We start from the raw sequence: 27,599 nt of genomic DNA, 5'->3' as shown, positions 1-27,599 counted from the left end.
TAGTTTTGTTTACCAGTTACCTGCTCAAAAATGTTTAAAATTAACGAAAAATTAAAGGCGCAGGCATTTTCCTCCGGCACGGGTCTCGCCACGAAAAACTGGAGATCGAGAATTTAACGAGTTTTTATCGAATTTTCGCTGTTTTTGGTGAAGATTTTCGAGATTTAAGCAGGATTTTGACTGAAAAAGCTCACTTTTTTCTGGAGAATATGCTAATTTGTTGCCTCTTTCACGTGAAATGCTTGTTTTTTTGCGTAAAAAATTCGACTTAAATACCGTTTAAATTAATTTCGTTATTTCAGAATGTCCCGAAGGCACAGCGTCGTTGACGCGTACTCAACTGTAGAAGGAAAGATTCGCGACACGATGCGAGAACTCTCAGCGTTATGGGATGAGGTGGACATGTCGGAAGCAATGAGGCTCAAGCGTGTCGACAACGCGTTCACGCACATAACGCTTCTCTGTGATGATATGGTAAAAGCCTAAAATACCCAGAATTCACTTAAAATCTCCTTTTAAATTCCAGCTATCCGGCGAGAAGGAGATGATCCACAATCTGAAGGTCAGCATTCGCGAGGACATGCAAAATGTCAAAAAGATGCGGCTCGAGCTGGAAATGGAGGATTTTCAGCGGCCCGCCGAGATAAAGGACGGCTCGATCGCCTTGATGAGACATTTGCAGTCGGAAGTGAAAAGTTTGGAGACAGAATTCCAGACGAGACACGAGGATCAGCGTGTGCTCATCGAGAAGATCTGCAATTTGAAGAAGCGGTTGGAGTCGGATTTCGAATTCGAATATGAGATTCATGCGGTAACCAGAAGCCGCATTTTTATTTAAGTATATAAAAATAAATTAAAATTTCAGCTCTTCCCAGTAAAGGCGTTCGAGAAGTACTCGGCAAGCTGCAGTGAGATGGAGGAGCTCCTCAAACACCGCTACCACCAAATCGAGCGTCTCCAGACCGACATCTCGCAGTGGAAGAGTATGGCGCAGAATGTGGCCGACTATATCGGCGGGGATGATGATTTGAAGAATTTGCTGGAGAAGAACATCGATTCCCCGGAATTTGTGTTCTCTGAGCGGCTTTTGGACTCGTTGCAGTCTTACCACAGCGAGCTGGAGCCGCTTTACAAGCATTGGCTGGAAGATATCGAGTTCCGATGGACCGAGAAGCATCAGCAACTTCAGGAGCTTTGGGAGAAATGTCTCGTATCGGAAGCAGATCGACATTATTCGCCGATTTTCGAGCCAACCAAAAACTCGGAGCAAACCCTAAAGCGGATGGAGGACGAGTGTGACCGCCTGGAGAAGAAGTACGAAGCGTGCCGAATCGTGTTCGAGCTTGTCGACAAGTGGAGAGCCGTGTGGACCGAGAAGCTCACGATCGACGAGAAGCGGAAGCAGCCGAACTACTACAAGACGACAAACGTGCTGCCGGATAACAAGCGAGAACGCGAGCTGCTCAACCAGATGCCAGTGCTCGAGCGGAAAATCGACTCGGCGCACCGAAAATACGGCAATGAGCACGACGGCGAGCAGATTTCGATCCAGGGAATGGCGCCGTTGGAGTACGTGCGTTTCGTGCAGGAGGAGCACAAACGCGAGCTGAAATTCGAGCTTCAGCTCAAGAAGGAGGAGAAGACGCGGATGCAGTCGCCGACGCCGACCCGTACGCCTCGCACACAGAAGAGAGCCATGTTTAGGACGCCGATGTCGACGGCGAAGATGGAGCCCGTGGCTAAAGTTCGTGAAGCTTTTCGGTGAAAAAATAGCCAAATCTCTGAATAAAAGCTCAAAATTTAGCTTATTTTGTGAGAATTCACGGCCTCCTGGAGTGTTCATAATTATTAGAGCGCGCTGGCGCGACACCTCACGAACTCCAGAATTTGCGGGAATTTGTTTCGCAGGGACAGCAGTTTTTTGCTATTTTTTCCTTCTATAAGAAATATTTTTGATTTTTTTGTTTTATAATATTCTTGAGAAGCATCGTCCGAATTGAAAATGTGTAAAATTATGAAATTTTGCCGAAAACTAAAAGTTTTACAGAAGGAAGCCACTACAGTTTTTAAAAAAATGTATCAGGATCGCCAGTTTTGCGATTTATGCGTCGTAAAATATGTCATTTTGTAGAGAATTAAAAGTTTCATAAGAATTTTCGTTTGAAATTTTAATTCTTTAATTTCTAATAAAAGAATATTCAAAAAATCAACAATTTTACGTTAAAATCTTATTTCTTCAATTTTAAGTTTTTAATGAAAACAATTTTGAATTTTCAAACGAAAATTCTTATGAAACTGACATATTTTACGACGCATAAATCGCAAAACTGGCGATCCTGATACATTTTTTTAAAAACTGTAGTGGCTTCCTTCTGTAAAACTTGTAGTTTTCGGCCAAATTTCATAATTTTACACATTTTCAATTCGGATGATGCTTCTCAAGAACATTATAAAACAAAAAAAATCAAATATTTCCTATAGAAGCCAAAAATAGCAAAAAAACTGCTGTCCACGCGGAACGAATTCCCGCAAATTTTGGAGTTCGTGAGGTGCCGCGCGAGCGCGCTCTAATAATTATGAACACTCCAGGAGGAAGCCGTGGAATTCATTGAAAATCGCGAATTTTCGTCAATAAAATCAAAATTTTCTTTTTAGAAGCTAAACTTCGACACGGATCTACCGCCATGTATGTCTCCCGCCACATCCGAAATGATCAGCTTCATCACACCGACCAGAAGACAAGCCGTCGGCCCGAAAACCTCGTCGCCAAAGGACACACAGCCCTCCACCTCCTCCTCATCCCGAACGACGACTCCGATGTCGAAACGGGCGATGACGCCGTCCTCAATCGCCTCATCGACGCCGTCATCCGCTAAGAAAGTGCTGACGAGACGAAATCAGTTTTTGTGAATAATTTCATCATTCCAATTTTTTTTTCTGTGTGTGTACATTTTCAATTTCCTATAGGAATTTTTCGCCGCATTAATCAATCAAACGGCACGTGCTTTACTCGCCCCAATGCACAATACATTGTTAAATAGTTAAACTTTTTGCTTTTTTATTTCCTTTTATAAAATGGAATTAACTCAATGAACTTGTGCTTTAGATTTATTTTATTTTATGTTTTCCGAGTTTTTAAATGGCAATTTTTAGACTTTTTGGTGAATAATTTAGATTTATATGAGATTTTGAACGTGAATAAGCTAGGAATTGTTAAATTTGGAGGTTTTAGGGTTTTTAAGCTGAAAATGAAAATGATTCTTTCGAATTTGAATGATTTTTTTAGGTTTATTAACCGAAAAAATGCGAATTTTCACAATTTAAAGCTGTTAATTCGTGAGATTTTGCAATTTTCGGAGCATTCACACGACTCTAAAATCGCAGAGTCACGGTTTTTGCTGGAAATCCACTATTTTCCACGAATTTTTTCGAGTTTCAGATGCGAGAAGTAAAATCTTGAATTTTGTGTATTTTTAACTTTTACAAGTTGAAAGTTGTAGGTTTTTTAGCGAAATTTCAGTTTTTTCGGCGAAAAAAATTAAAAATGCGCATTTTACGACATTTCCACCAAAACACCAGATTTGACGCGCAATTGCGGACCAAGATATTTTCCTTATTTTTTTGATTTAATCAATTAATTTTCACCGATTTCAGTCGATTTTTCGGAGTTTTTAATGTAAAAATTAGCTTTAAACTTGAAAATTCCAATTTTACGCTATAAAATTATCAAATTCCGAAACTATTTCCTCTCAAAAAGCTGGGTTTTACATTTTTTTTTTTTTTTTTTTTGCATTTTCCAAAAATTCGCTAAAAAATCGGAATTTTCAGCGATGAGTGCCGCTCAATACGCTCGGCTTGTGCCGAAAAAGTATCGTTCCAAGACCCTTCCGAAGATCGACCGCCCGTGGAGGCCACGTGTCATCGCGTGGGCCGGACCGGCGGCCTTCTACCCGAACAGATTCTACGAGGTCGACAAATGGTACAAAGCGCGCATCGATAAGCCGGAAAAGCTTCCAGAAATGCACATTATTGAGCCAGCCGAGCACATGAAGTCGTTGAAGGTGTTAATGCAAAAATGTGAGGGGAAAATTCGGGAAAAATTGAAAAAAATCCCGGAAAAAAACATTTTTTTCAGCTGAAATCGAGCAAATCAATATTGGATTCAAACGGCGTGAGGTGGCGGGAAAAGCTGAAAAATCGGCAGAAGATCGTATAGAATTGGAGAGAAAATCACGACATATGCAATGTAAAAATTCAAGTTTTCAACTGGAAAACGCAAATATTCAGTGAAAATTTGTGAAATTTACCAGAAATTTGCGTATAAATAGGCAGAAAATCGGAAAATTTCAGTTTTTCAAGAGATTTTGCGGGAAAAAAACTGACTTTTTGTCTAAAATTCCGCCAGAAAGTCAAAAAATTGCCAGTTTTCAGGCGAATTTTCCTCATAATATTCACTTTCTCAGTTAAAAATGGTAGTTTTCTCTAAAAATCTCTATAATTTGCACTAAAAAGTTGTAATTTTCTCCAGAAATATTCAAATTTCTCACTGAAAATCGTATTTTTTGTCTGAAAAAATACAATTTTTTCAGTAAAATTTCAAAATTTCCCAAAAAATGCCCAATTTTCTCCATAAATATCCAATTTTTTTCAGTTAAAAGTTCCAAATTTTCCTAAAAGTTGCAGTTTTCTCCAAAAACTTCAATTTTTTCAGAAAAAATCTTAAAAATTGTCCTAAAAAGTTCAATATTCTCCTAAAAAAGTGCAATTTTCTCCAAAAATATCCAATTTTTCCAGTAAGTATTCGAAAAAATTGTTTTATATTTCAAAAAAATTAATTAAATTTGTAAAAAAATAATAGTTAAAAAAAAATTGTCAAAAAAAAACTTGAAAATTGTCCAAAAAAAGTGCAATTTTCTCTGAAAATATTCAATTTTTTTCAGTAAAAATTCAAAATTTCCCCTAAAAAGTCGCAATTTTCTTCAAAAATATTCAATTTTTTTAGTAAAAGTTCAAAATTGTCCGAAAAAGTGCAATTTTCTCTGAAAATATTCAATTTTTTCAGTAAAAATTCAAAATTTTCCAGTCAAAATTCAAAATTTCCCTTAAAAAGTCGCAATTTTCTCCAAAAATATTCAATTTTGTCAGTAAATTTTCAAAAAAATTAATTTAATTTAAAAAAAAAATAATTTAAAAAAATTTTCAATACAAAAACTTGAAAATTGTCCTAAAAAAGTGCAATTTTCTTCAAAAATATCCAATTTTTTTAGTAAAAATTCAAAATTGTCCGAAAAAGTGCAATTTTCTCCAAAAATATTCAATTTTGTCAGTAAATTTTCTTCAAAAATTAATTAAATTAAAAAAAAAATAATTTAAAAAAATTTTCAATAAAAAAACTTGAAAATTGTCCTAAAAAAGTGCAATTTTCTTTGAAAATATTCAATTTTTTCCAGTAAATATTCAAAATTGCCCCAAAAAGTCGCAATTTTTCCATAAATATCCAATTTTTTCAGTAAATTTTCTTCAAAAATTAATTAAATAAAAAAAAGATAATTTTTAAAAATTTTCAATAAAAAAGCTTGAGAATTGTCCTAAAAAAGTGCAATTTTCTTTGAAAATATTCAATTTTTTCCAGTAAATTTTCAAAATTTCCTTAAAAAAGTGCAATTTTCTCCAAAAATATTCAATTTTGTCAGTAAATTTTCAAAAAAATTAATTTAATTTAAAAAAAATAATTTAAAAAAATTTTCAATACAAAAACTTGAAAATTGTCCTAAAAAAGTGCAATTTTCTTCAAAAATATCCAATTTTTTTAGTAAAAATTCAAAATTGTCCGAAAAAGTGCAATTTTCTCCAAAAATATTCAATTTTGTCAGTAAATTTTCAAAAAAATTAATTTAAATAAAAAAAAAATAATTTAAAAAAATTTTCAATACAAAAACTTGAAAATTGTCCTAAAAAAGTGCAATTTTCTTCAAAAATATCCAATTTTTTTAGTAAAAATTCAAAATTGTCCGAAAAAGTGCAATTTTCTCCAAAAATATTCAATTTTGTCAGTAAATTTTCAAAAAAATTAATTTAAATAAAAAAAAAATAATTTTAAAAAATTTTCAATAAAAAAACTTGAAAATTGTCCTAAAAAAGTGCAATTTTCTTTGAAAATATTCAATTTTTTCCAGTAAATTTTCAAAATTTCCTTAAAAAAGTGCAATTTTCTCCAAAAATATTCAATTTTGTCAGTAAATTTTCAAAAAAATTAATTTAATTAAAAAAAAATAATTTAAAAAAATTTTCAATACAAAAACTTGAAAATTGTCCTAAAAAAGTGCAATTTTCTTCAAAAATATCCAATTTTTTTAGTAAAAATTCAAAATTGTCCGAAAAAGTGCAATTTTCTCCAAAAATATTCAATTTTGTCAGTAAATTTTCAAAAAAATTAATTTAATTAAAAAAAAAATAATTTAAAAAAATTTTCAATACAAAAACTTGAAAATTGTCCTAAAAAAGTGCAATTTTCTTCAAAAATATCCAATTTTTTTAGTAAAAATTCAAAATTGTCCGAAAAAGTGCAATTTTCTCCAAAAATATTCAATTTTGTCAGTAAATTTTCAAAAAAATTAATTTAATTTTAAAAAAATAATTTAAAAAAATTTTCAATACAAAAACTTGAAAATTGTCCTAAAAAAGTGCAATTTTCTTCAAAAATATCCAATTTTTTTAGTAAAAATTCAAAATTGTCCGAAAAAGTGCAATTTTCTCCAAAAATATTCAATTTTGTCAGTAAATTTTCAAAAAAATTAATTTAATTTAAAAAAAAAATAATTTAAAAAAATTTTCAATACAAAAACTTGAAAATTGTCCTAAAAAAGTGCAATTTTCTTCAAAAATATCCAATTTTTTTAGTAAAAATTCAAAATTGTCCGAAAAAGTGCAATTTTCTCCAAAAATATTCAATTTTTTTCAGTAAATTTTCAAAAAAATTAATCAAAAAAAAAAAATAATTTAAAAAAATTTTCAATAAAAAAAACTTGAAAATTGTCCTAAAAAAGTGCAATTTTTTCCAGAAAATATTCAAAATTGCCCCAAAAAGTCGCAATTTCCTCCTGAAAAATTCAATTTTTCAGTAAAAATCGACATTGACCATCTGGACGTGGAAAATCTCTCGATCTACCGTCATTTCCAAGTCTTTGACCATCTTTTCGGCGATAATATTTTCTTTGAAAACGTCCAAAATCTTCAAGTTAACTTTGAGAACGACATTGTAGTTCACAGTGGAAATGTGATCACCGCCAATTCTACACTGAAAAGACCAGAAATCACGATTGAAAGTGTCGGAAATGGCGGCGGTTTTAACACACTTTTAATGATAAATCTCGATGGAAATGCGTTGGATTTGGGGAAAAATGGAGAAATTGTTCAATGGATGATATCGAATATTCCTGATGGAGAAGCTATTAGCGCTGGAAGCGAAATTATCGATTATCTACAACCTCTGCCATTTTATGGAACAGGATATCATCGAGTGGCTTTTGTGCTTTTTAGACACGAAAAACCCGTGGATTTTCAGATTCAGGGGTAAAAACTTGCTTTTTACGCTGCAACTTTTTCCTCACGAGGGACGAGGAAAAGTGGTTTCTAGGCCATGGCCGAGGGGCCGACAAGTTTCAGCGGCCATTTATCTTGCTTTGTTTTCCGCCTGTTTTCTTTCGTTTTTCACAGCTTTTTCCCGTTTTTTCTTATTAAAACTGATAAATAAATACTTTTTGCAGATGCTAAAACAATTTCCAAGTAAAAAATCATGTATTCAGTGGGCAAGCAGCGGTGTAAGTGGTCAATGTATTATGATGGATTACGGGAATACAAAACCTAAACTTTTTTTGAAACATGATACATATGCTGCTTAGATGCTGAAACTACCTGATTTTCATAACGAGACCGCTGAAGAAGTTTTGAGATTTTCAAAATTCAACGTTTTGTGCGAAAATCTCTACTTTTTCACCAAAAAAGTTGAATTTTGAAAATCTCAAAACTTTTTCAGCGGTCTCGTTATGAAAATCAGGTAGTCTCAGCATTTAAGCAGTATGTGTATCATGTTTCAGAAAAAGTTTAGGTTTTGTATTCCCGTAATCCATCATTTTACATTGCCCACTTTCACCGCTGCTTGCCGACTGAATACATAATTTTTTTTACTTGGAAGTTGTTTTAGCATCTGCAAAAAATATTTATTTATCAGTTTTAATAAGAAAAAACGGGAAAAAGCTGTGAAAAACGAAAGAAAACAGGCGGAAAACAAAGCAAGATAAATGACCGCTGTAACTTGTCGGCCCCTCGGCCATGGCCTAGAAACCACTTTTCCTCGTCCCTCGTGAGGAAAAAGTTGCAGTGTTTTAGTTGAAAAAATCGGCGGATTTTTTGGGCTATTTTAGGCTTTTTTAGGCCGAAAAAAGACTGAGATTCGCCGAGACGTAATTTAACGCAAAAAAAATAATTTTTTGAAAACGAAAAATGGCTTAAAATTCGAGATTTTTGGACGATGATTTTACTTTAAAAAATGAATTTGCGCGTCAAATGTGATGCCGACACTGAATGCATCATATTTGACGCGCAAAAACCCTAAAATTTGGGTGTTTTGTCGGAAAAAAAAAGTCAAAACTTGAATTTTGGAGCAATTATTGAAAAAAATTAAAGATTTTTTTTTCAGATTTTTAAACAGAAAACATGACTTAAAATTTGATTTTTCGAAATTTTACGAAATTAAAAAAAAAACGCGCAAATTTTCGAAAATTAATGATTTCGACTGTTTTTTAGGGGAAATTTCAGGGAAAATGATTGATTTTTTGCTTGAAAACGCCTGTAAATTCGAGATTTTTTGGGCTTTTTTAGGCTAAAAAATGTATTTGCGCGTCAAATGTGACGCATTCAGTCTCGGTGGTGAACCTCACAGTCACCAGGGGCATCACATTTGACGCGCAAAATCATTTTTTAGCCTAGGAGAGCCCAAAAATCCGAATTTTTAGGTGTTTTCAAGCGAAAAATCAATTTTTTCTGAAATTTCACCTAAAAAACAGTCGAAATCATTAATTTTCGAAAATTTGCGATTAAAATTTCGAAAAATCAAATTTTGACCCATTTTTCTGTAAAAAATCTGAAAAAAAATCAATATTTTTCAATTATTGCTCCAAAATTCAAGTTTTGACCCATTTTTCCTACAAGAAACCCAAATTTCAGTGTTTTTGCGCGTCAAATATGATGCATTCAGTGTCGGTGAACCTCACAGTCATCATTGCATCACATCTGACGCGCAAATTCATTTTTTAGCCGAAAAAAAAAAAAAAAAAAAAAAAAGAGCCCAAAAAATCTAAATTTTAAGCCATTTCTCATTAAAAAAAAATTTTTTTTTGAAAATTACGTTTCGGCGAACCTTAGTCTTTTTTTGGCCTAACAAGGCCTAAAAGAGCCCAAAAAATCCAAATTTTAAGCCATTTTCAAGGGGAAAAAAAAACAAAATAAATAAATATTTTTCCAGAAACTCCCTGGACACCCGAATCCATGAAATCTCGAAATTCTACAAAAAACACGAGGCCACAATCACGCCGTCGGCAATCCGTTTCTTCCAAACTTCCTACGACAATAGTGTCAAAATGGCTCTTCACGGGCTCGGAATGACGTCACCACTCTACGAATATGAGCACAGACCGGCTCTGAAGCCGGCTCAACGAGAATTTCCCGAAAAACCGCAGCCATTCGATTTGTATTTGGATATGTATCGAGATCCGAAAGAAGTCGAGCAAGAGATGCTTGAAAAAAGATTGGCAGAAGTGAAATTGGATTATGTTAAGGTGGTAGAAATTGACCTGTGGAAAATTGAAAATTCGGAAAAAAAAAATTTTTCACCAATTTTTGACATAAAATCGCGTAAAAATGACCTAAAACTCGGAAAATTGCGAGATTTTCCAAGAAAATATTTAAAAAACTGTAATTTATCTGGAAAAAAAAACATTTTATTGCACATTTTTTTCTGTAAATTTTGAAAATTTTGAAACTTTTTAAAAATCTGAAAATCCCTTAAAAAATTGCTTATTTCGCCAAAAGATGCGAAGTATTCATTTTTCTCTGTAAATTATATGAAATTTTTTTTTCCAGATTTTTTCATACTTTTTTGCAACTTTAGTGAAAAATTCTTTAAAAAAATGAAATTGGATTATGTTAAGGTAGAAATTGACCTGGAAATTTGGATTTTTCACCAATTTTCAACCTAAAATCGCGTAAAAATGACCGAAAACTCGGAAAATTGCGAGATTTTTCGAGAAAATGTTAGAAAAACTGTAATTTATTCTGTAAATTTTGAAACTTTTTAAAAATCTGAAAATCCCTTAAAAAAATGGGGCTTATTTCGCCAAAAAATGTGTTAAAAATTCTGCAAATTTTTCGAGATTTTTTGTGAAATTTTTCATATTTTCTGTGTAAATCGCCTAAAAAATCACAAATTCCAGACTTTTCTGAAAATTATTAGAAATTTTATTACTTTTTTGAAACTTTTGTAAAAAATACCGAAAAATTGCTTAAAAATATTAATTTTGTCAAAAAAAAAACATATTTAAAAAATAGAACAAAAATAGTTGACAAATTTGAGAATTTTGAAAATTTTTAATAAAAAAATTGTTAAAAAATATGAAAAAAAGAGGAGAAACTAAATTTTTCGTAGTTAGTTCGGTATTTTCCCAGGAATCGTGACGAGACCCAAAAATTCAGAGAGCGTAATATAGAGCTACAGTACTCCGGGCTTATCAGCCAAAAATCATAAAACATCGTTTTTTTTTCTACACGGAAAACGAAAAACTAGGATTTCTCGAAAAATTTGTCAAATTTTCACTTTTTCGGAATTTTTTTTTATTTGAAAAAAAATCCAAAAATTAATTTTTTCTGAATTTTCGCATAAATTTTCGAAATTCCTATCTTTTTCCAATTATAAGAGGTCATAAAGCATTGCATTTCAACTACTGATAAGAGTTGTGTGGTTCCGGGTGGATTCTTTTGTCGTTTTCAGAGAAAAAAACGAAGAAAACATTTTTTTTTTGAAAAAACTGTTTTATAGTATTTTTTTGTGATTTTTTCAGCAGTTTTTCAGAATTTTTTAGCATAAAAAATTTGAGAATCCACTGAAAAAATGCGTAAAACAAAATTTTCTATTTTAAAATGTTTTCCGGCGAATTTTTACTCGAAAATTCGTAGAAAAATCGTTTTCCAGCAAATTTCCAGAGCATGTTCAATTTTGCAGAAAAAATCTGAAAATTATGATTTTTCAGGTAATTTACAGTGTTTTAAAGTCGATTTTTCGGCGTTTTTTTTCAGATTTTGAAAACAAATTTCAGAAAATAATCTGTTCAAAGCTTTTTTTCGGATAATTTATACGCTACACCTCGTATCACACATTTTCCAGTGATAAGAAGCAGCCTATTTTGATAATTTTCCGCCGAAATACGGCGGGCGGCTAGAATGCTCCAAAGAGCCAAGAGCAAACCATCAGGAGCGAGCTACAGTACTCCGGGCTTATCAGCAGGAAAAATCATAAAACATCGTTGTTTTTTTTCTACACGGAAAAAGGAAAAACTAGGATTTCTCGGCAATTTTTCACTTAAAATCTTGTAAAAATGACCCCTAAAACAAGGAAATTCACATCATTTTTCATTTTTTTTTTGAGTGCATTTTTCTGTGCTTTGAACCGATTATTTTCTGAAATTTGTTTTCAAAATCTGAAAAAAAAACGCCGAAAAATCGACTTTAAAACACTGTAAATTACCTGAAAAATCTAAATTTTCAGATTTTTTCTGCAAAATCGAACATGCTCTGGAAATTTGCTGGAAAACGATTTTTCTACGAAATTTCGAGAAAAAATTCGCCGCCGGAAAACATTTTAAAATAGAAAATTTTGTTGTTTTACGCATTTTTTCAGTGGATTCTCACATTTTTTTTTGCTAAAAAATTCAGAAAAACTGCTGCTGAAAAAATCACAAAAAATGACTCTAAAACTGTTTTTTCAAAAAAAAAATTTTTTTTTAATCCCCGAAAACTTGGTAAAATCGTGACGAGACCCGAAAAATGGTACTGTACATGTTTCTTGGTGATAAGAAGCCTATTTTTGATAATTCCCCACCGAAAACTAACTAGAATGCTCCAAAGAGCAAACCCGTAGGAATCAAAAATCAACAAAAAAAATCGTTTTTTTTTCTCTGAAAACGACAAAAGAATCCACCCGGAACCACACAACTCTTATCAGTAGTTGAAATGCAATGCTTTATGACCTCTTATAATTGGAAAAAGATAGGAATTTCGAAAATTTATGCGAAAATTCAGGAAAAAATTAATTTTTGGATTTTTTCCAAATAAAAAAAAAATTCCAAAAAAGTGAAAATTTTACGAATTTTTTGTAAAATATTTGAAAATTTGCTCGGAAAGATTGCCGCAAAATCAAAAAAAAAGAAGAAAATTTCCGATTTTTCGTTGTTTTTCGTTTTTCGAAAAAATTCCATAATTTAACAAAAATGAGTGAATTGTAATTAAAAAGAATTTAAAACTTAAGGAATTCATTAAAAATTTGAAAATTTCCAATTTTTCGTTGGAAAAATAAAAATGTTGAAATACGAAAGGAATCATCACTCAAAAATTCAAATTTTTGAGAGTTTGGCAGAAAAATTCTTCCAGTCATTTTTTTCCTTATAGACTATATAAAATATAGCGGATTTTTAAATATTTGTTTTGTAAAAAACTTGAAAATGGGCTGAAAATGTTGTGTATTTTTAGTGTTTTTATCCGAATTTAAAACAGGAAAATCGAAAATTTGGCGCAAAATCTCTGCGAGACCCGCAATATTTGGCCAGAGGAAAATCGAACGTTTCCGACTTTTTTTGTTGAAAAAATTACAAAAAAAATGCGGGAGAAGAGACGCAGAGTTCTCATCTGATTTCGCATGTTTTTGGGCGAAACATTCCCGCATTTTTTTGTAGATCAAACAGTAATTGGGCCGCATGACACCACGTGGGACTTTCGAAATTTTAAAAATAAATCCTAAATTTGGAAATTTTTTAATTGGGAATTTCGGGAAAAAATTCAATTAAATTGGAAAAAATCACGTATTTTGAATTTTTTGGAAATTTTTGTTTTTTCTTCGGAAAAATATTTTGAAATTTCTTTTAGAACTTTTAATTTAAAAAAAAGTTTTTGACAAATCTATATCTATCTATGTAATCTATCTATGATTTGTCAAAAACTTTTTTTAAAATTAAAAGTTCTAAAAGAAATTTTTAAATATTTTTCCGAAGAAAATACAAAAATTTCCAAAAAAATCAAAATACGTGATTTTTTCCAATTTAATTGAATTTTTTCCCGAAATTCCCAATTAAAAAGTTTCCAAATTTAGGATTTATTTTTAAAATTTCGAAAGTCCCACGTGGTGTCATGCATGCGGCCCAATTACTGTTTGATCTACAAAAAAATGCGGGAATGTTTCGCCCAAAAACATGCGAAATCAGATTAGAACTCTGCGTCTCTTTTTCTCCCGCATTTTTTGTAGATCTACGTAGATCAAGCCGCAATGAGACACTCTGTCACAACACCACGTCCAAAAAAAAATTACGGAAATATTTTGAAAATTCAAAATATTTTGAAAATTCAAAAACTGCATTCAAACTTTATTTCCTAACATTTCAGGAACCAAAATGGGTGGACACTGACTACGTGGAGAACAAGAAGAAGCTGCCGGCTTGGCTTCATGCCAAGAAGCTGGAACGTGACGGAGTCGGCCACGCCAAGTATCATAATGATTTGTAATTGTGTAGAGAGAGAAGATAGTTTTAGTGTGTGTGTTGTTTCTGTTGGATTTGTTATTATTCTCTTTAAAATTAAAATTTTGAACTTGAACTTTTCATGATTTTTTTTTTCAAATTTCTTCCAAAAAATCTTTAAAAAAAAATTTTTAACCAGAAACCACGCGTGGGTAGCAAAACTTCAAAAAAAAAAGTTGCTCAGAAAATTTTTTTTCCGAAAAAATAAAAAAACATATTGGAAAAATGTTTCTTCCTGGAAAAAAAACCCTTTTTTATCTGAAAAATATGATTTTTTATTCAAATTTTCGAAAATTTTCGAAAAAAACTTCCAGTAGAGCGCGTTTTCTCACAAAACCGATGTTTTTTATCAGAAAATTTTTTTTCGCAAAAAATAAATTTTATTATAATTTTTTATTCAAAATTTTCGAAAATTTTCAAAATAACACATTTTTTCCTTTCCGAAAAACTTTACACGGATTTCTTGCTTCCCTCATAAATTGGAAGAGTTTTTGCCGAACTAGGCCAGGCCACCATATCTGGGGTAAATTTACGGCGCGTTGCGTGTCGCGTCGCGGCTCGATTTTAGTTGTAAAACTAAATGTATTTGTCCGTGTGGAGTACACGACACTTTCCCAGTCCGGCGGGCGAGATTGTCAATGGAGCGCGAAAAAATTTTTTTTTCGAAAAAAAAACTTTTGAACTTTTTATTATGATTTTTTAAAATTTTAAAATATTTTCAAAAAAAAAAAATTCCCAAAAAATTAGCATTTCTTCAATTCCTGGCAAATAGTCTTTGGTGGAACGTCCTTCTTGATCAAATCGATAATAATCGCGGCCTCCTCATCTCCATATTGCTCACAATCCTTCTCGGCAGCCGGCGTCGGCGCCTCTTTCATGCACAACGCGGCCACCTCTTTCTCGGCCACCGCATCTCCCTCGGCCAGCACTTTCGGCTCGAGACCCTTAACGGTAGCCACACATGTGATACAGGCCAGAGTGGCTTGTGATGGTGGGGCTACAAATGTGTAGGCGGTGGAGGCGACGAGCAAAAGTACGACGGCTGTGCGGACGAACATTTTACCTCCTGGAAAAACGAAAATTCACATTGGAGCGCGGTTGCGACAAGGAATTTTTTTTGAAGGGAAATTTTTGAAGAAAAACTGGGAAAACTCCGACAAAGTACGGTGGAGCGCACTTCCCGCAGCTCAAATATTCGAATTCTTTAACTTGAGGAATGTGTCAATTGCGCTCCATTGACAAGGAATGGGTGGGAAATTGACTTTTCCGTTGGAGCTCGGTTGCGACAAAATTTGGGAGAAACGTTGAAAAAAGTGGCAACGAATTTTCTTATTATGTCAATTTTAAAAAGTTTAATTTAAAAAAACGTTTAAAAAAAATTTTCAGCTAAATAATTCTCGATTATTCTCAATTTTTAAATAGAATAAAATTTTCTGGAACGTAGTGTCAGGCTGTCCCATCGCGGTTTGATCTACGAAAAATGCGGGAATTTTTTGCCCAAAAAATGTGACGTCAACACGTTCTTAACCATGTGAAATCATTTGAGAACTCTGCCGTTTTTTTGTAGATCTCCGTAGATCAAACCGAAGTGGGACACTCTGACACCACGTGTCTGGAAGAATTTGCATTGGAGCGCGGTTGAGAAAAGTTGGGAGGTTTTTAGATGAAACTGTGAAAATCAGAAAAAAACCGACTTTTTCAAAACCAATTTCTCAATGGAGCGCGTTTTCTTGCGGTCGGGTCGAATTGTTTTCGAAAAAGTAAAATTGTTTAAACAAGTAAAAATTGTCGAAATTTCGCTTCAAGACCCGAAAATTGAAAACTATGAGAATTCGAAATCGGTAGACACGGAATCCCCAAAAAGTGGGAATGTTCAAGCCCCGCCCATTTTTTCGGGAATCTTGATATACGAAATAATATCCAAAATGGCATCTTCTGATCTACAAAACACAGGGTTTCTGGCCTTCCTCATTGAATTTTTTGCGCTCCATTGACAATCTCCTGACGGACAACGCGTGGGACAGTTGTGTACTCCACCCGGACAAATACATTTAGTTTTACAACTAAAATCGAGCCGCGACGCGACAGGCAACGCGCCGTAAATCTACACCAGATATGGCCGAGCCAAAATGGCCTAGTTCGGCAAAAACTCTTCCATTTCAATTTATGAGGGAAGCCAGAAATCCGTGACAAAAGAAAAAACTACTGAAAATGATGAAAAATGACAACTAATACTGTTCAATTTATACCAATTTTCCACTCTTAGCGCCGCCCATATTTTATCAGAAATTTGAAAAAAAAAGTCGGGCGGCGCCAAATAGTTAACGGAATTGAGAGTGACGCAAAAGCACACACAGGAATTCAATGATTTATTATCAGTCCGCCTGAAAGTTCTTGATGTTGAAAATTGATAAGAAGTCACGGAATCATCACTCAAATTGTAAAGAAATTTAAGTTTTAAGAACATTGCAAATTCGCTCCACTGCACTCTGGTCTTCCTCATTGAATTTTTCGCGCTCCATTGCCAATCGCCTGCCGGACTGGGGAAGTCGTGTACTCCACACGGACAAATCACATTTAGTTTTACAACTAAAATCGAGCCGCGACGCGACACGCAACGCGCCGTAAATCTACAGCCAAAATGGCCTAGTTCGGCAAAAACTCTTCCATTTCAAATTATGAGGGAAGCCAGAACCCCGTGAAATGAGTGGGAAACAGTGTTTTAAGTAAAAAATTTTTTATTGTAAAAACCAGAAATTTCATTCAAAATTAGCATTTTTGCAATTCCTGGCAGATCATTTTCGGTGGGACGTCTTGCTTGATCAATGTGACCATCACATCAACTTCGTGCTCTCCGTACTCCTCACATAAGTGCTCAGCAGAGTGCGTTGGGACCTCCTTCAAGCAGATTGCATCCACGTCATGCTTCGCCACGTTTCCACCTTCGTGGAGCATCTTTGCTTCAACTCCTGGAAATTTTTTTTTGTGAAAAAAAATGTTGTTCGGAAATCTAATTTCTCAAGTCACGCACGTGGTATCAAACTGTCCCATCACGGTTTGATCTACCAAAAATGCGGGAATTTTTCACCCCGAAAAAATGTGACGTCAACACGTTCTTAACCATGCGAAATCAGTTCCCGCATTTTTTTATAGATCTACGTAGATCAAACCGAAATGGGACACTCTGACACCACTTGGTCACGCAAGTAGTGCAAATGCGCTCCATCGAACACCGAGCACAACGCGAATTGGGCGCGCGTGACAAATAAGAAAGCTTTGGTCCAAAAATGTAGAAATTAGAATTTTTTGTGATCACTGTCACTTGATTTTTAAAAAAAATACTGGGCCGCCCGTTTTTTTGAGAGAAAGGCCCTACCTTTGACAGTAGCCACACATGTGATACAGGCCAGAGTGGCTTGTGATGGTGGGGCTACAAATGTGTAGGCGGTGGAGGCGACGAGCAGAAGGACGACGGCGGTGCGGACGAACATTTTACCTGGAAAAACGAAAATTCACATTGGAGCGCGGTTGCAACAAGGATTTTTGTTAAAGGCAATTTGAAGAAAAAAAACTGGGAAAACACCGACAAATTACGATGGAGCGCACTTCCCACAGTTGTCAAATTTGAGGAATGTTTCAATTGCGCTTCACTGCACATGATCTTCTTGACTCTAAGTCGTGCTGAGACCAAAAAAGGTTACAAGGAATGAGTGGAAAACTGACTGAATTTTTAGGCTTCAAATATCATAGAAAAAGTGGATTTCGGTTGAAGCTGGTTCACCAATATGTGGGCGGAGTCAGCACATGGTGTCAGAGTGTCTCATTTCGGCTTGATCCACGTAGATCTACAAAAAAGGCGGGAGAAGAGACGTAGAGTTCGCAACTGATTTTGCATGGTTAAGAACGTGCTGACGTCACATTTTTCTGGCCGAAAAATTCCCGCATTTTTTGTAGATCAAACCGTAATGGGACAGCCTGACACAACGTGAGTCAGACTAGTTAATTCACAGTCGCATTTGTTAAATACGCGGATTTTGAATTCAAACAATTTTTTATTTCTATACAAAAATCCTGCGTGGAGGCCGAGGCCCGTTTTTAAATAGATTTTTCGAAAAAAAAAATTATGAATAATTTGAAAAAGTCATATTCCCAGCTCGAGAATTTCCGAAATGATGAAGCTCTTCCTTTTTATCGTGAGTTTTTGTGTAAAAAATCGATAGCTTATCGATTTTTCGGAGGAAAAAGAACAACTTCAAGACTTCAAGGCGCCACGGGGTTCTGGCCTTCCTCATCGAATTTTTCGCGCTCCATTGACAATCGCCTGCCGGACAACGCGTGGGAAAGTGTCGTGTACTCCACCCGGACAAATGCATTTAGTTTTACAACTAAAATCGAGCCGCGACGCGACACGCAACGCGCCGTAAATGTACCCCAGATATGGCCTGGCCTAGTTCGGCAAAAACTCTTCCATTTCAATTCAGGAGGGAGACCAGAAATCCGTGAGGCGCGTTTCGCGGTGAGACCCAAACCCAAAAACTTCTGTTTTACAGGTTCTCATTATATGCTTGATCTACCCAGCGTCAGGGCTTAGTGGTCCGAATTTCGACGATCGTCGCCTCGAACGCGCCGAATGTTTCGACAACGGTGATTGTGGCAACGACAAGACGTGTAATGGATACAAGTGTGAAAATAAATAATTTTATTTCTTTTTCCTTATCACATGGGTCCTTTTATAGCACATAGTTAGGCGCTGGTGGCGCCACACTTTTTTCGTTGATTTCCTCGTTATCAGTAGTGGTGATTATCTTGAAACTTGCATCGGCGCCTGTTTCAGTCTGATCAAAGAGCGGTAGTGGAGGAATTGAATTTCAAAGTGCAATTTAAAACCATATTTTTAAAATGATATGCTATTGCGCTCCATTGACAATCTCCTGCCGGACAACGCGTGGGAAAGTCGTGTACTTCACACGGACAATAAGATTTAGTTTTACAACTAAAATCGAGCCGTGACTGGACACGCAACGCGCCGTAAATCTACCCCAGATATGGCCTGGCCTAGTTCGGTGAAAACTCTTCCATTTCAATTTATGAGGAAAGCCAGAAATCCGTGAAGTTTGAGGGTTTTATTACTGAAAAAATTTGAATAGTAGTTGTCGTCAATTTATATTGCATTTTTTCGTTTAGGATCGCAGATTTTTCAGCAAAAATCGATTTTTCCTGCTACAGTATCCAGTTAAAGGCGCATCGGCAAAAAGGTTGCTGTGGTCTCACCCCGACATTAGACTTTTTGTTATTTTTTGTTTATTTAGCAATACATTTTTCTTTTTTTAAAATAAAATAAGTACCAAAAATAATTATTTAATTATTAAATTTTTTTTTTTAAGTCTCACTTTAATCTCGAGGCTTCACTGAAAAATCGCAACAAATTTCTCTACCGTAACCAATTTCTTAAACAAATTTAAAGGCGCATGCTCAAACAGATTTTTGTGGTCCCGCCACGAATTGGATTTTTACGAAATAAATTCTTTTTTTTCAAGTTTCTCACAAATATCCTTGATTTTCCCCAGTTTTTATCGGGAAAAAGCGAATAATAATGAGTTCTGGAGATCAAAAAGTCAAGGAAATGTTTATTGAACAGGTAAAATTGCAGCTAAAAATCAGAAATTTCAGTATTCTGAATTAAATTTATTTCAGGGACTCCACGTGGATTGGCTCGTACGTGCTCACACCGTTAATTCGATTGAAGGACTTGTCTACTTGTCAGAGCAACGTCATAAATGGGCTGAAGCGGATCAAAAAGTTATTTTCAGAATTTTACAGGTTATCGATTTTTTCTCCGGAATAAAGAAGAAAAAAAATCGATATTTCTCTTCAGGACTACAAAAACTCGGACGGTGAGCTGCTCCCAGAGCACAATCCAGCGGCTCCAATAAATCGAAAACGTGGCACACTCAAAACAGAGCTGGAAACATTTTACGATGTTCCGCAAGTCCGAACTCTGACCTGTGAGCTGCTGGATATGGTGAAAGAAGAGCCATCGATTTGGGATAAGATCAGATGTGTCGATTTTGGATGTCATCAGCGGATGCGGCAGGCATGGTGCAGTATTTCGTTGAAGCTCGGCGGCTGGGGAGCCATTCAGCACGTGCATATGTTGAAGCAGTTGTACAGGAAGAAGAGGGATTTGTATAATGTCCAATATTTGAGAAGTGGCCGGGAGTTTGAATATTGCGAGTACGTGGATTTGTGGACACTGCGAAAATGGAAAAAATCTAATAAAAAATTTCCGAAATTTTGAATTTTTCCAAAAAAAAAAAACATTAAAATGTTTGTTTTTTTTTTAAATATATTTTTTCTTAATAGCAGGGGTGGGCGGCATTAATTTTTCCGGCAAATCGGCAAACTGCCGGAATTGAAAATTTCCGGCAAATCGGCAAATTGCCGGAATTGAAAATTTCCGGCAAATCGGCAAAATGCCGGAATTGAAAATTTCCGGCAAATCGGCAAATTGCCGGAATTGAAAATTCCCGGCAAATCGGCAAACTGCCGGAATTGAAAATTTCCGGCAAATCGGAAAATTGCCGGAATTGAAAATTTCCGGCAAATCGGCAAATATCCGGAATTGAAAATTTCCGGCAAATCGGCAAACTGCTGGAATTGAAAATTTCCGGCGAATCAGCAAATTGCCGGAATTGAAAATTTCCGGCAAATCGGCAAATATCCGGAATTGAAAATTTCCGGCAAATCGGCAAACTGCCGGAATTGAAAATATCCGGCAAATCGGAAAATTGCCGGAATTGAAAATTTTCGGCAAATCGGCAAACTGCCGGAATTGAAAATTTCCGGCAAATCGGCAAACTGCCGGAATTGAAAATTTCCGGCAAATCGGCAAACTGCCGGAATTGAAAATTTCCGGCAAATCGGCAAACTGCCGGAATTGAAAATTTCCGGCAAATCGGCAAACTGCAGGAATTGAAAATTTCCGGCGAATCAGCAAATTGCCGGAATTGAAAATTTCCGGCAAATCGGCAAACTGCCGGAATTGAAAATATCCGGCAAATCGGAAAATTGCCGGAATTGAAAATTTTCGGCAAATCGGCAAACTGCCGGAATTGAAAATTTCCGGCAAATCGGCAAACTGCCGGAATTGAAAATTTCCGGCAAATCGGCAAACTGCCGGAATTGAAAATTTCCGGCAAATCGGCAAACTGCAGGAATTGAAAATTTCCGGCAAATCGGCAAATTGCCGGAATTGAAAATTTCCGGCAAATCGGAAAATTGCCGGAATTGAAAATTTCCGGCAAATCGGCGAATTGCCGGAATTTAAAACTTGCCGATCTGCCGAACAAAAAACAAAAAAAATTTTTTTTTTTGAAAATCGTTTAAAAAAATATAAATTTAATAAGAAAAATTTTTAAAAAATCGAAATTTTTAAATAAAATTAAAAAAAAATTTTTTTGAAAAAATAGAGAAAAACTTACAATTTTGAATTTTTGGAAATTCAAATTTTTTTTTGAAAATCAGAAAAAAGTGATTTTAATTTGAAAAATGATTGAAAAATTAATTGGAATTGCTTGAAGAAAAAAACAATTTTTTCTGATAAATTTTTCCACAAAAATTGGAAAATTGTGGTTTTCTGAACATTTAAAACTCAGAAAAGAACCGAAAAATCTGAAAAAATATTGAAAAAAAAAATTAGAAAATTAGATCATTTTTTTATTACGGGAACACAAAATTCTGAGAATGCGTATTACGCAACATATTTGACGCGCAAAATATCTCGTAGCGAAAACTACAGTAATTCTTTGGATGATTACTGTAGCGCTCTTGTGTCGATTTACGGGCTCAATTTCCGAAATTCCCGTAAATCGACACAAGCGCTACATGTAAAGAATTACTGTAGTTCTCGCTACGAGATATTTTTCGCGTCAAATATGTTGCGCAAGACGCATTCTCACAATTTTGCGTTTCCGTAATAGTTGAAAAAATTAATTTTAAAAATTCAAGTTTTTTTTTTGGAAATCCAAAAAAACCAAAAATAATTCCAGAAAACTGAGTTTTCTGAAAGATGTACTGGAAATGGCGAAAAACGATCCGCTGGACAAGAACATTCAACTCGACGAGCACCTAAAGACCGCCACTCCGATTATCGATTTTGATGCGGAACTTCTCGCGGCGCCCGCCGAAATTCAACAAATTTTGAGGTGAATCCTGAAGAATTGCTCAGAAAAATCGATATTTTTCAGAGAAATTTCCGAAAAAATCGATAAAGTGACAACATCTCAATCGCCAGGATTTTTAGCCGAATATCTTGCCACGTGTTGCAATGAAGTTGTTAAACATCGCGAAACTCTTGCCACTGCCGGTCTTGGAGACGATTTTAATTGATTTTTTGTTGTTTTTTTATGCGAATTTTTTGAACACTTTAATACAATTTTCTAGCAATCGATTTTTACACTTGGTTTTATTGATTTTTCTGATTTTTACGGCGAATAAAATAAATATTGTTTTTGACAAAACAGAATGATCGAGCCGTTTTTTTTTTGCAAGTGTCGCACAGAAAAAAAGGCGGAGCGTAGTTTTGCAAATCTGCGGCGCGCCGGCCGTTGGAGTCCACACGGGGTTCTGGAATATTTCGAAAATGTTGAAAATTTCGAAAAATTCCTCTACAGGGTTCTGGCCTTCCTCATTGAATTTTCTGCGCTCCATTGACAATCGCCCGCCGGAAAACGCGTGGGAAAGTCGTGTACTTCACACGGACAAATACATTTATTTTTACAACTAAAATCGAGCCGCGACGCGGCACGCAACGCGCCGTAAATCTACTCCAGATATGGCCTGGCCTAGTTCGGCAAAAACTCTTCCATATTAATTTATGAGGGAAGCCAGAAATCCGTGCGAAAACGCACCAAAATCGAGCATTTTGTTCAAAAATCGTACAACGCGGCGCGCCGAATGTTTGCAAAACGACGCCCCGCCTCTTTTTCTGTGCGGCGCAAAATTTGCAGGTCGATCATTCTGTTTTGACAGTAATCACAATAATGAAAAAAAAAAAACATCACAATTTTGATATGACCTAGAAATCCGAAATTCGGCCACCAAAATTCTTCTGGTGCACGATGGAAGATGTTTTTTTCAGGCTTCCACGTGGATTTTCTCGATTTTCGATTTTAAAAATAACAAATCAAAATTTGAAGTGACATCGGTGAGCCGGCACTTTTCCGGGTCCAAGGAGATCATTTTTTGAGCGTCCTGGGCATTTCGGTGGTGAGCCACACGATATTCTTCTGGTAGGGAGTTGAGGAGCATCTGAAAATTTTGAAAAATCGAATGCTAAATGCTGGAAAATTGAGGGAATTTCGGGAAATCGATATTTCGAAATTTCAAAAAAAAAAATCGATAAATTTAACCTTCTGAAAATCGATAACAAAATCGATACCTTAAAGGCGCACCTATTCGGGTCTCGCCACGATATCCTTTTAAACCTATTATATGTGAACGATAATAACAAAGTTATGGAAAAAACACGATTTTACGCGAAAAAACCAAAATCTAAGCTCATGCGCCTTTAAAAAAAACCCGCGCGAATGTGTAATAATATTCACAAACCTCAAATTGCTTATCACTGGTGTGAAGTGGAGTGTGCTGACACACAAATCTCGAAGTTTCCATCAATTTCCACGAGCCATCTCCAAACTGGAAATGTTTTTTGTTTAAAAAAAATTGGAAAATGTTGAAAATTTCGAAAAAAAATTTCACAGGATTCTGGCCTTCCTCATTGAATTCTTCGCGCTCCATTGACAATTGCCTGCCGTACAACGCGTGAGAAAGTCGTGTACTCCACACGGACAAATGAATTTAGTTTTACAACTAAAATGGAGCCGCGACGCGACACGCAACGCGCCGTAAATCTACCTCAGATATGGCCGAGCCAAAAAGGCCTAGTTCGGCAAACTCTTCCATATCAATTTATGAGCGAAGCCAGAAATCCGTGAAAAACCAAAAACTCACATTTATCGGCTCCTTTAACACCAAATTGTGCTCAAGCCCATGCCCATTCTCTTCCAAAAACTCCATTTGACCCTGAAATTCTCAATTTTTGAAAATTTTCGAATTCATAAATGCAAACGCGCCCCACCGAACTCACCTCGTAAATCGTGTTAAATGGGGCAAAAGTTACCGCAGAGCTGTTGAAAATTATTGGTTTCTTCGGCGACATGGCGTAGATTTCGATATTTTTCGAATCGAGCACAATCAGCTGGTCGCAGCTCACCGAAATTCGGGTCGATTGACAATTTTTAACAATTACAATGCCGCGTACTGCGCCAAGAACTATCCATTTTGTGTACATAAGTCTGTCGAGGAATACGGTTTCACATCTGGAAAATATTCGAATTTCTTGCATACAATTGACGCGTGGACGAGAAATTAATTTTTAAAAAACTCTTCCATTTGGAGCAACTTAGGCCACAATGAATATTCCCAAAAATTTAATTTCACACAAATTTTCAAAAATAAAATTCGGGAATTCAAATTTTCTGAGAAAAAAAAATTTGGAGGGAAATTCAAATTCTCTGGAAAACATTTTGGCTGGAATTCAAATTTTCTCTAAAAAAAAATTTGGCGGGAATTAAAATTTTCTTAGAAAAAACATTTTTGGCGGGAATTCAAATTTTCTGAGTAAAACAATTTTTGGGGGGGGGGGGGGGGGGGGGGATTCAAATTTTCTCAGTAAAACAATTTTTGGCGGGAACTCAAATTTTCTGGAAAAAATTTTGGCGGGAATTCAAATTTTCTGGAAAACATTTTGGCGGGAATTTAAATTTTCTTTTAAAAAAAATTTTTTGGCGGGAAACTCAAATTTTCTGAGAAAATTTTTTTTGGCGGGAATTCAAATTTTCTGGAAAACATTTTGGCGGGAATTCAAATTTTCTGGGAAAATTTTGGCGGGAAATTCAAATTTTCTGGGAAAAAAATTTTGACGGGAAATTCAAATTTTCTGAAAATAAAAACATTTGGAGGGAATTCAAATTTTCTGGAAAAAATTTGGCGGGAATTCAAATTTTCTGGAAAAAAATTTGGCGGGAATTCAAATTTTCCGAGAAAAACTCAGTTTTGGACATTTTTCAACAAAACAAATCTAAAAGTGGGCGGGGCTAAAAAATGTAAGCCCGCCCCTTTTCGACTGTTTGATAATTTTTTTCGAGATAATAATAAATTCACAATTAAATTTAGCGTTATTTTTCAAGAAAGCTCAAGAAATTTTCGATTTTGGCAGAAACGATCTACGGAAAATGAGCGTGCCAGTTTGATGCTCCGCCCACTTATTGGTTTCGTGAATATTTTTTCTGATTTTTCTATTATTGTAAAAAAAAATGAAATCTCTTAAAAATTTTTCAAAAAAAGCAACAAAAAAAAGTTCGGCCAAAAAATCTCACCTCAACGGAACAAAAACGAACGACGCCTTAATCTTATCATTACAAATTCTCAGGTGAACATTCGCAAATTCATCCTTCCGCAGCACTTCAATTCGATTGATATAATGCAAGTGTACCACCCGTCGACTATTATGTGCCAGTGTCGTTCGGCGAGCCGTCGAAAATATTTGAGCAGGTTTGTCAGTTGAGAACTCATCAATATGATACGGGTCTTTGATAAGGTGTCGGCGGATTTCATTGCACAAAAATGGTAGGGATATACTGCTCGCTTTTTCGAGAATTTGGGGGATTATATGGGAAAGGGGGCGCACGCCGTGATGGTTCGAGTTTCCATGTCTGTGCTTTACTGTTCCCTCAAATAGGGTGTCCAGGAATTCATAGCCCTGAAAATAGGATAAAGTGGAAGAGAAGTGACGTCATAGATGAGATTCCTAGGCCATCTGTGACGTCACTTTTCTTCAAAAAAAAATTCTTGAACTATGTGAGCGCGCACTACTGCTAACAAAACTAAAATTAACGAAATTTCCTCATTTTTCATTTTTTGCTGAAAAACTTATTGATTTTCACGTGGTCTGGCCTTCCTCATTGCATTTTCTGCGCTCCATTGACAATCGCCCGCCGGACAACGCGTGGGAAAGTTGTGTACTCCACACGGACAAATAAATTTAGTTTTACAACTAAAATCGAGCCGCGACGCGACACGCAACGCGCCGTAAATCTACCCCAGATATGGCCGAGCCAAAATGGCCCAGTTCGGCAAAAACTCTTCCATTTCAATTTATGAGGGAAGCCAAAAATCCGTGAAAATCGATAATTTCAAAGCCCATAATTGTTTTGTTAATTCACACATGGCGAAAATTTACAGGCCACCAGTGACGTCACTTCTTTTCCAGAAAATTCCCAAGCTGTGCAAGCGTGCAAGCGTGCGGCTTCTAACAATCATTTTTCCCCGAGCAACCATAATTTCAAAGCCGAGAATTGTTTCTTAAACCACACACGATAAAGATTTCTAGGCCTTTTGTGACGTTTACTTTCTTCCAGAAGATTCCCAAAATGTGCAAGTGCGCTCTATCGCTAAACGACCGTGGAGTTTTTTAGGCCATCCCGTTAGCTGTGGAAGCTGTGGAAAAAGCTGTGGAAAAACAAATCTTTCTAGGCCACGCGTCACGTTTTTGTAGCCGAACTTCTCACCTGCCCATTTCCAATGGCGTGCACAATTTCTCTGTCCTGTAACCGGCGGCCCACGTCTAATTGGAACAAAAGTTTGAATATTTGGCCTGTAAAGTTCGGAAAACAAAAAAATAACAAATATTATTCTTCAAATTTACCAAAATACTTTGAAATTCGTGTCAAGACCACGTCCGACCTGATGGAATTTGTGAGATCTTTAGTTTTTTGTTGGAGACCTGCGAAGAGAAGTGAGAAGGTGAGAAGCTTTAGGCGGGCGTTTATCTGGAAATAAAATTGACATTAGAGCGCGTTTTCCGTTCAAAGTAGCAATAGAGCGCGTTTTCTAAGTTTCAGAAAAAAATTTATGACGCATAAAGTAAAAATTGTCACTTGAGCGTGTTTGCTACACCTCACAATTTGTTAAACTTCACGGATTTCTGGCTTCCCTCATAAATTGAAATGGAAGAGTTTTTGCCGAACTAGGCCAGGCCATATCTGGGGTAGATTTACGGTGCCTTGCGTGTCGCGTCGCGGCTCGATTTTAGTTGTAAAACTAAATGTGATTTGTCCGTGTGGAGTACACGACTTTCCCACGCGTTGTCCGTTGTCAACGGAGCGCGAAAAATTCAATGAGGAAGGCCAGAACCCTGTGTTAAACTTTGAGAAAATACTTGAACGTGCACAAAGTCATAATTGTCGATAGAGCGCACTTGCTAAATTAGCATCAGAATCACAAAAAAACTCACATTTCCTTGTTCCACAGCATTTTGAAAAATTGCTTCCACATAAACTTCCGATATTCTATTCTCGCAGAGGGTCTCGAATTCGTCAAAACTGCAAAAAAATGATGAAAATGCGCTCTATTGCGAAATGATTTTATCAATGGGGCGCGTTTCCTTCCCTTTGGGCAACCACGATCCCATGTTGCCGAAAATCACAAAAATTCGTGTTATCAATAGAGCACGCTTACCTTATCCTATCGCACTCCTCCAACAAGCCAACAATTTCCAAACAAATCTCATAGAAGCAACCGAACCCATCGGCCTCCACATCGATAGTCGGATAAAAAAACTGAAGGGAACGGGCGGTCCGGACCCAAATATAGATATTGGTCATCGGGTTAACAATGGGCTGCTGCTGCTGCTGCTCGGCG

General features: G+C 35.6%; 7 protein-coding genes across 10 annotated transcripts; 4 read left to right on the top strand and 3 right to left on the bottom strand.

The window, feature by feature from the left end:
- The first annotated feature begins 302 nt into the window (after positions 1 to 302).
- spd-1 (Protein regulator of cytokinesis 1) lies at positions 303 to 3,106 on the top strand. Its single transcript, NM_058408.7, has 4 exons — positions 303 to 474; positions 527 to 811; positions 866 to 1,744; positions 2,656 to 3,106. The coding sequence occupies exons 1-4, from the start codon at positions 304 to 306 to the stop codon at positions 2,908 to 2,910; spliced, it is 1,590 nt and encodes a 529-aa protein (NP_490809.2). The 5' UTR covers position 303; the 3' UTR covers positions 2,911 to 3,106.
- Positions 3,107 to 3,828: 722 nt separating this feature from the next.
- Positions 3,829 to 13,912, top strand: mrpl-38 (Large ribosomal subunit protein mL38). The gene is made up of 5 exons (NM_058407.7): positions 3,829 to 4,077; positions 4,136 to 4,246; positions 7,122 to 7,572; positions 9,524 to 9,836; positions 13,705 to 13,912. Exons 1-5 carry the CDS (start codon positions 3,831 to 3,833, stop codon positions 13,822 to 13,824), a joined length of 1,242 nt encoding a protein of 413 aa, NP_490808.1. The 5' UTR covers positions 3,829 to 3,830; the 3' UTR covers positions 13,825 to 13,912.
- A 669-nt stretch (positions 13,913 to 14,581) lies between these two features.
- On the bottom strand, positions 14,582 to 14,896 carry spp-23 (Saposin B-type domain-containing protein; the record flags this gene model as incomplete). The annotated part of the gene is made up of 1 exon (NM_001026570.5): positions 14,582 to 14,896. One exon carries the CDS (start codon positions 14,894 to 14,896, stop codon positions 14,582 to 14,584), a length of 315 nt encoding a protein of 104 aa, NP_001021741.1.
- Positions 14,897 to 16,562: 1,666 nt separating this feature from the next.
- spp-17 (Saposin B-type domain-containing protein) lies at positions 16,563 to 17,334 on the bottom strand. The gene is made up of 2 exons (NM_170795.8): positions 17,215 to 17,334; positions 16,563 to 16,807 (listed from the first exon to the last, which is right to left on the bottom strand). The coding sequence occupies exons 1-2, from the start codon at positions 17,327 to 17,329 to the stop codon at positions 16,608 to 16,610; spliced, it is 315 nt and encodes a 104-aa protein (NP_740777.1). The 5' UTR covers positions 17,330 to 17,334; the 3' UTR covers positions 16,563 to 16,607.
- A 662-nt stretch (positions 17,335 to 17,996) lies between these two features.
- Positions 17,997 to 18,544, top strand: C54G6.8 (EB domain-containing protein). The gene is made up of 2 exons (NM_001306269.3): positions 17,997 to 18,031; positions 18,389 to 18,544. Exons 1-2 carry the CDS (start codon positions 18,008 to 18,010, stop codon positions 18,533 to 18,535), a joined length of 171 nt encoding a protein of 56 aa, NP_001293198.1. The 5' UTR covers positions 17,997 to 18,007; the 3' UTR covers positions 18,536 to 18,544.
- A 739-nt stretch (positions 18,545 to 19,283) lies between these two features.
- madf-6 (MADF domain-containing protein) lies at positions 19,284 to 22,368 on the top strand (the record flags this gene model as incomplete). 2 transcript variants are annotated; one of them, NM_058405.6, is made up of 5 exons in its annotated part: positions 19,284 to 19,476; positions 19,533 to 19,658; positions 19,714 to 20,072; positions 21,887 to 22,042; positions 22,085 to 22,368. In NM_058405.6, exons 1-5 carry the CDS (start codon positions 19,432 to 19,434, stop codon positions 22,224 to 22,226), a joined length of 828 nt encoding a protein of 275 aa, NP_490806.1. In that variant the 5' UTR covers positions 19,284 to 19,431. The 2 variants fall into 2 exon arrangements, with proteins under 2 accessions (NP_490806.1, NP_490807.1); NM_058406.5 differs by having other exon boundaries at positions 19,431 to 19,476; positions 19,533 to 19,637; positions 22,085 to 22,226.
- C54G6.2 lies at positions 22,289 to 27,562 on the bottom strand (the record flags this gene model as incomplete). 3 transcript variants are annotated; one of them, NM_058404.6, is made up of 9 exons in its annotated part: positions 22,289 to 23,147; positions 23,448 to 23,534; positions 23,850 to 23,921; positions 23,986 to 24,217; positions 25,277 to 25,659; positions 26,468 to 26,553; positions 26,605 to 26,728; positions 27,193 to 27,280; positions 27,417 to 27,562. In NM_058404.6, 9 exons carry the CDS (start codon positions 27,560 to 27,562, stop codon positions 22,974 to 22,976), a joined length of 1,392 nt encoding a protein of 463 aa, NP_490805.5. The 3 variants fall into 3 exon arrangements, with proteins under 3 accessions (NP_490805.5, NP_001343722.1, NP_001343723.1); NM_001356796.3 differs by lacking the exons at positions 25,277 to 25,659; positions 26,468 to 26,553; positions 26,605 to 26,728; positions 27,193 to 27,280; positions 27,417 to 27,562 and having other exon boundaries at positions 22,974 to 23,147; positions 23,986 to 24,189; NM_001356797.1 differs by lacking the exons at positions 23,850 to 23,921; positions 23,986 to 24,217; positions 25,277 to 25,659; ... (2 more) ...; positions 27,193 to 27,280; positions 27,417 to 27,562 and having other exon boundaries at positions 22,974 to 23,147; positions 23,448 to 23,510.
- Positions 27,563 to 27,599: the final 37 nt, after the last annotated feature.

This window comes from Caenorhabditis elegans, chromosome I (assembly GCF_000002985.6).
Source record: "Caenorhabditis elegans chromosome I".
NCBI lineage: Eukaryota > Metazoa > Nematoda > Chromadorea > Rhabditida > Rhabditidae > Caenorhabditis > Caenorhabditis elegans.
The sequence above is the reverse complement of the archived record's forward strand: the minus strand, read 5'-3'. Positions and strand labels throughout refer to the sequence as shown.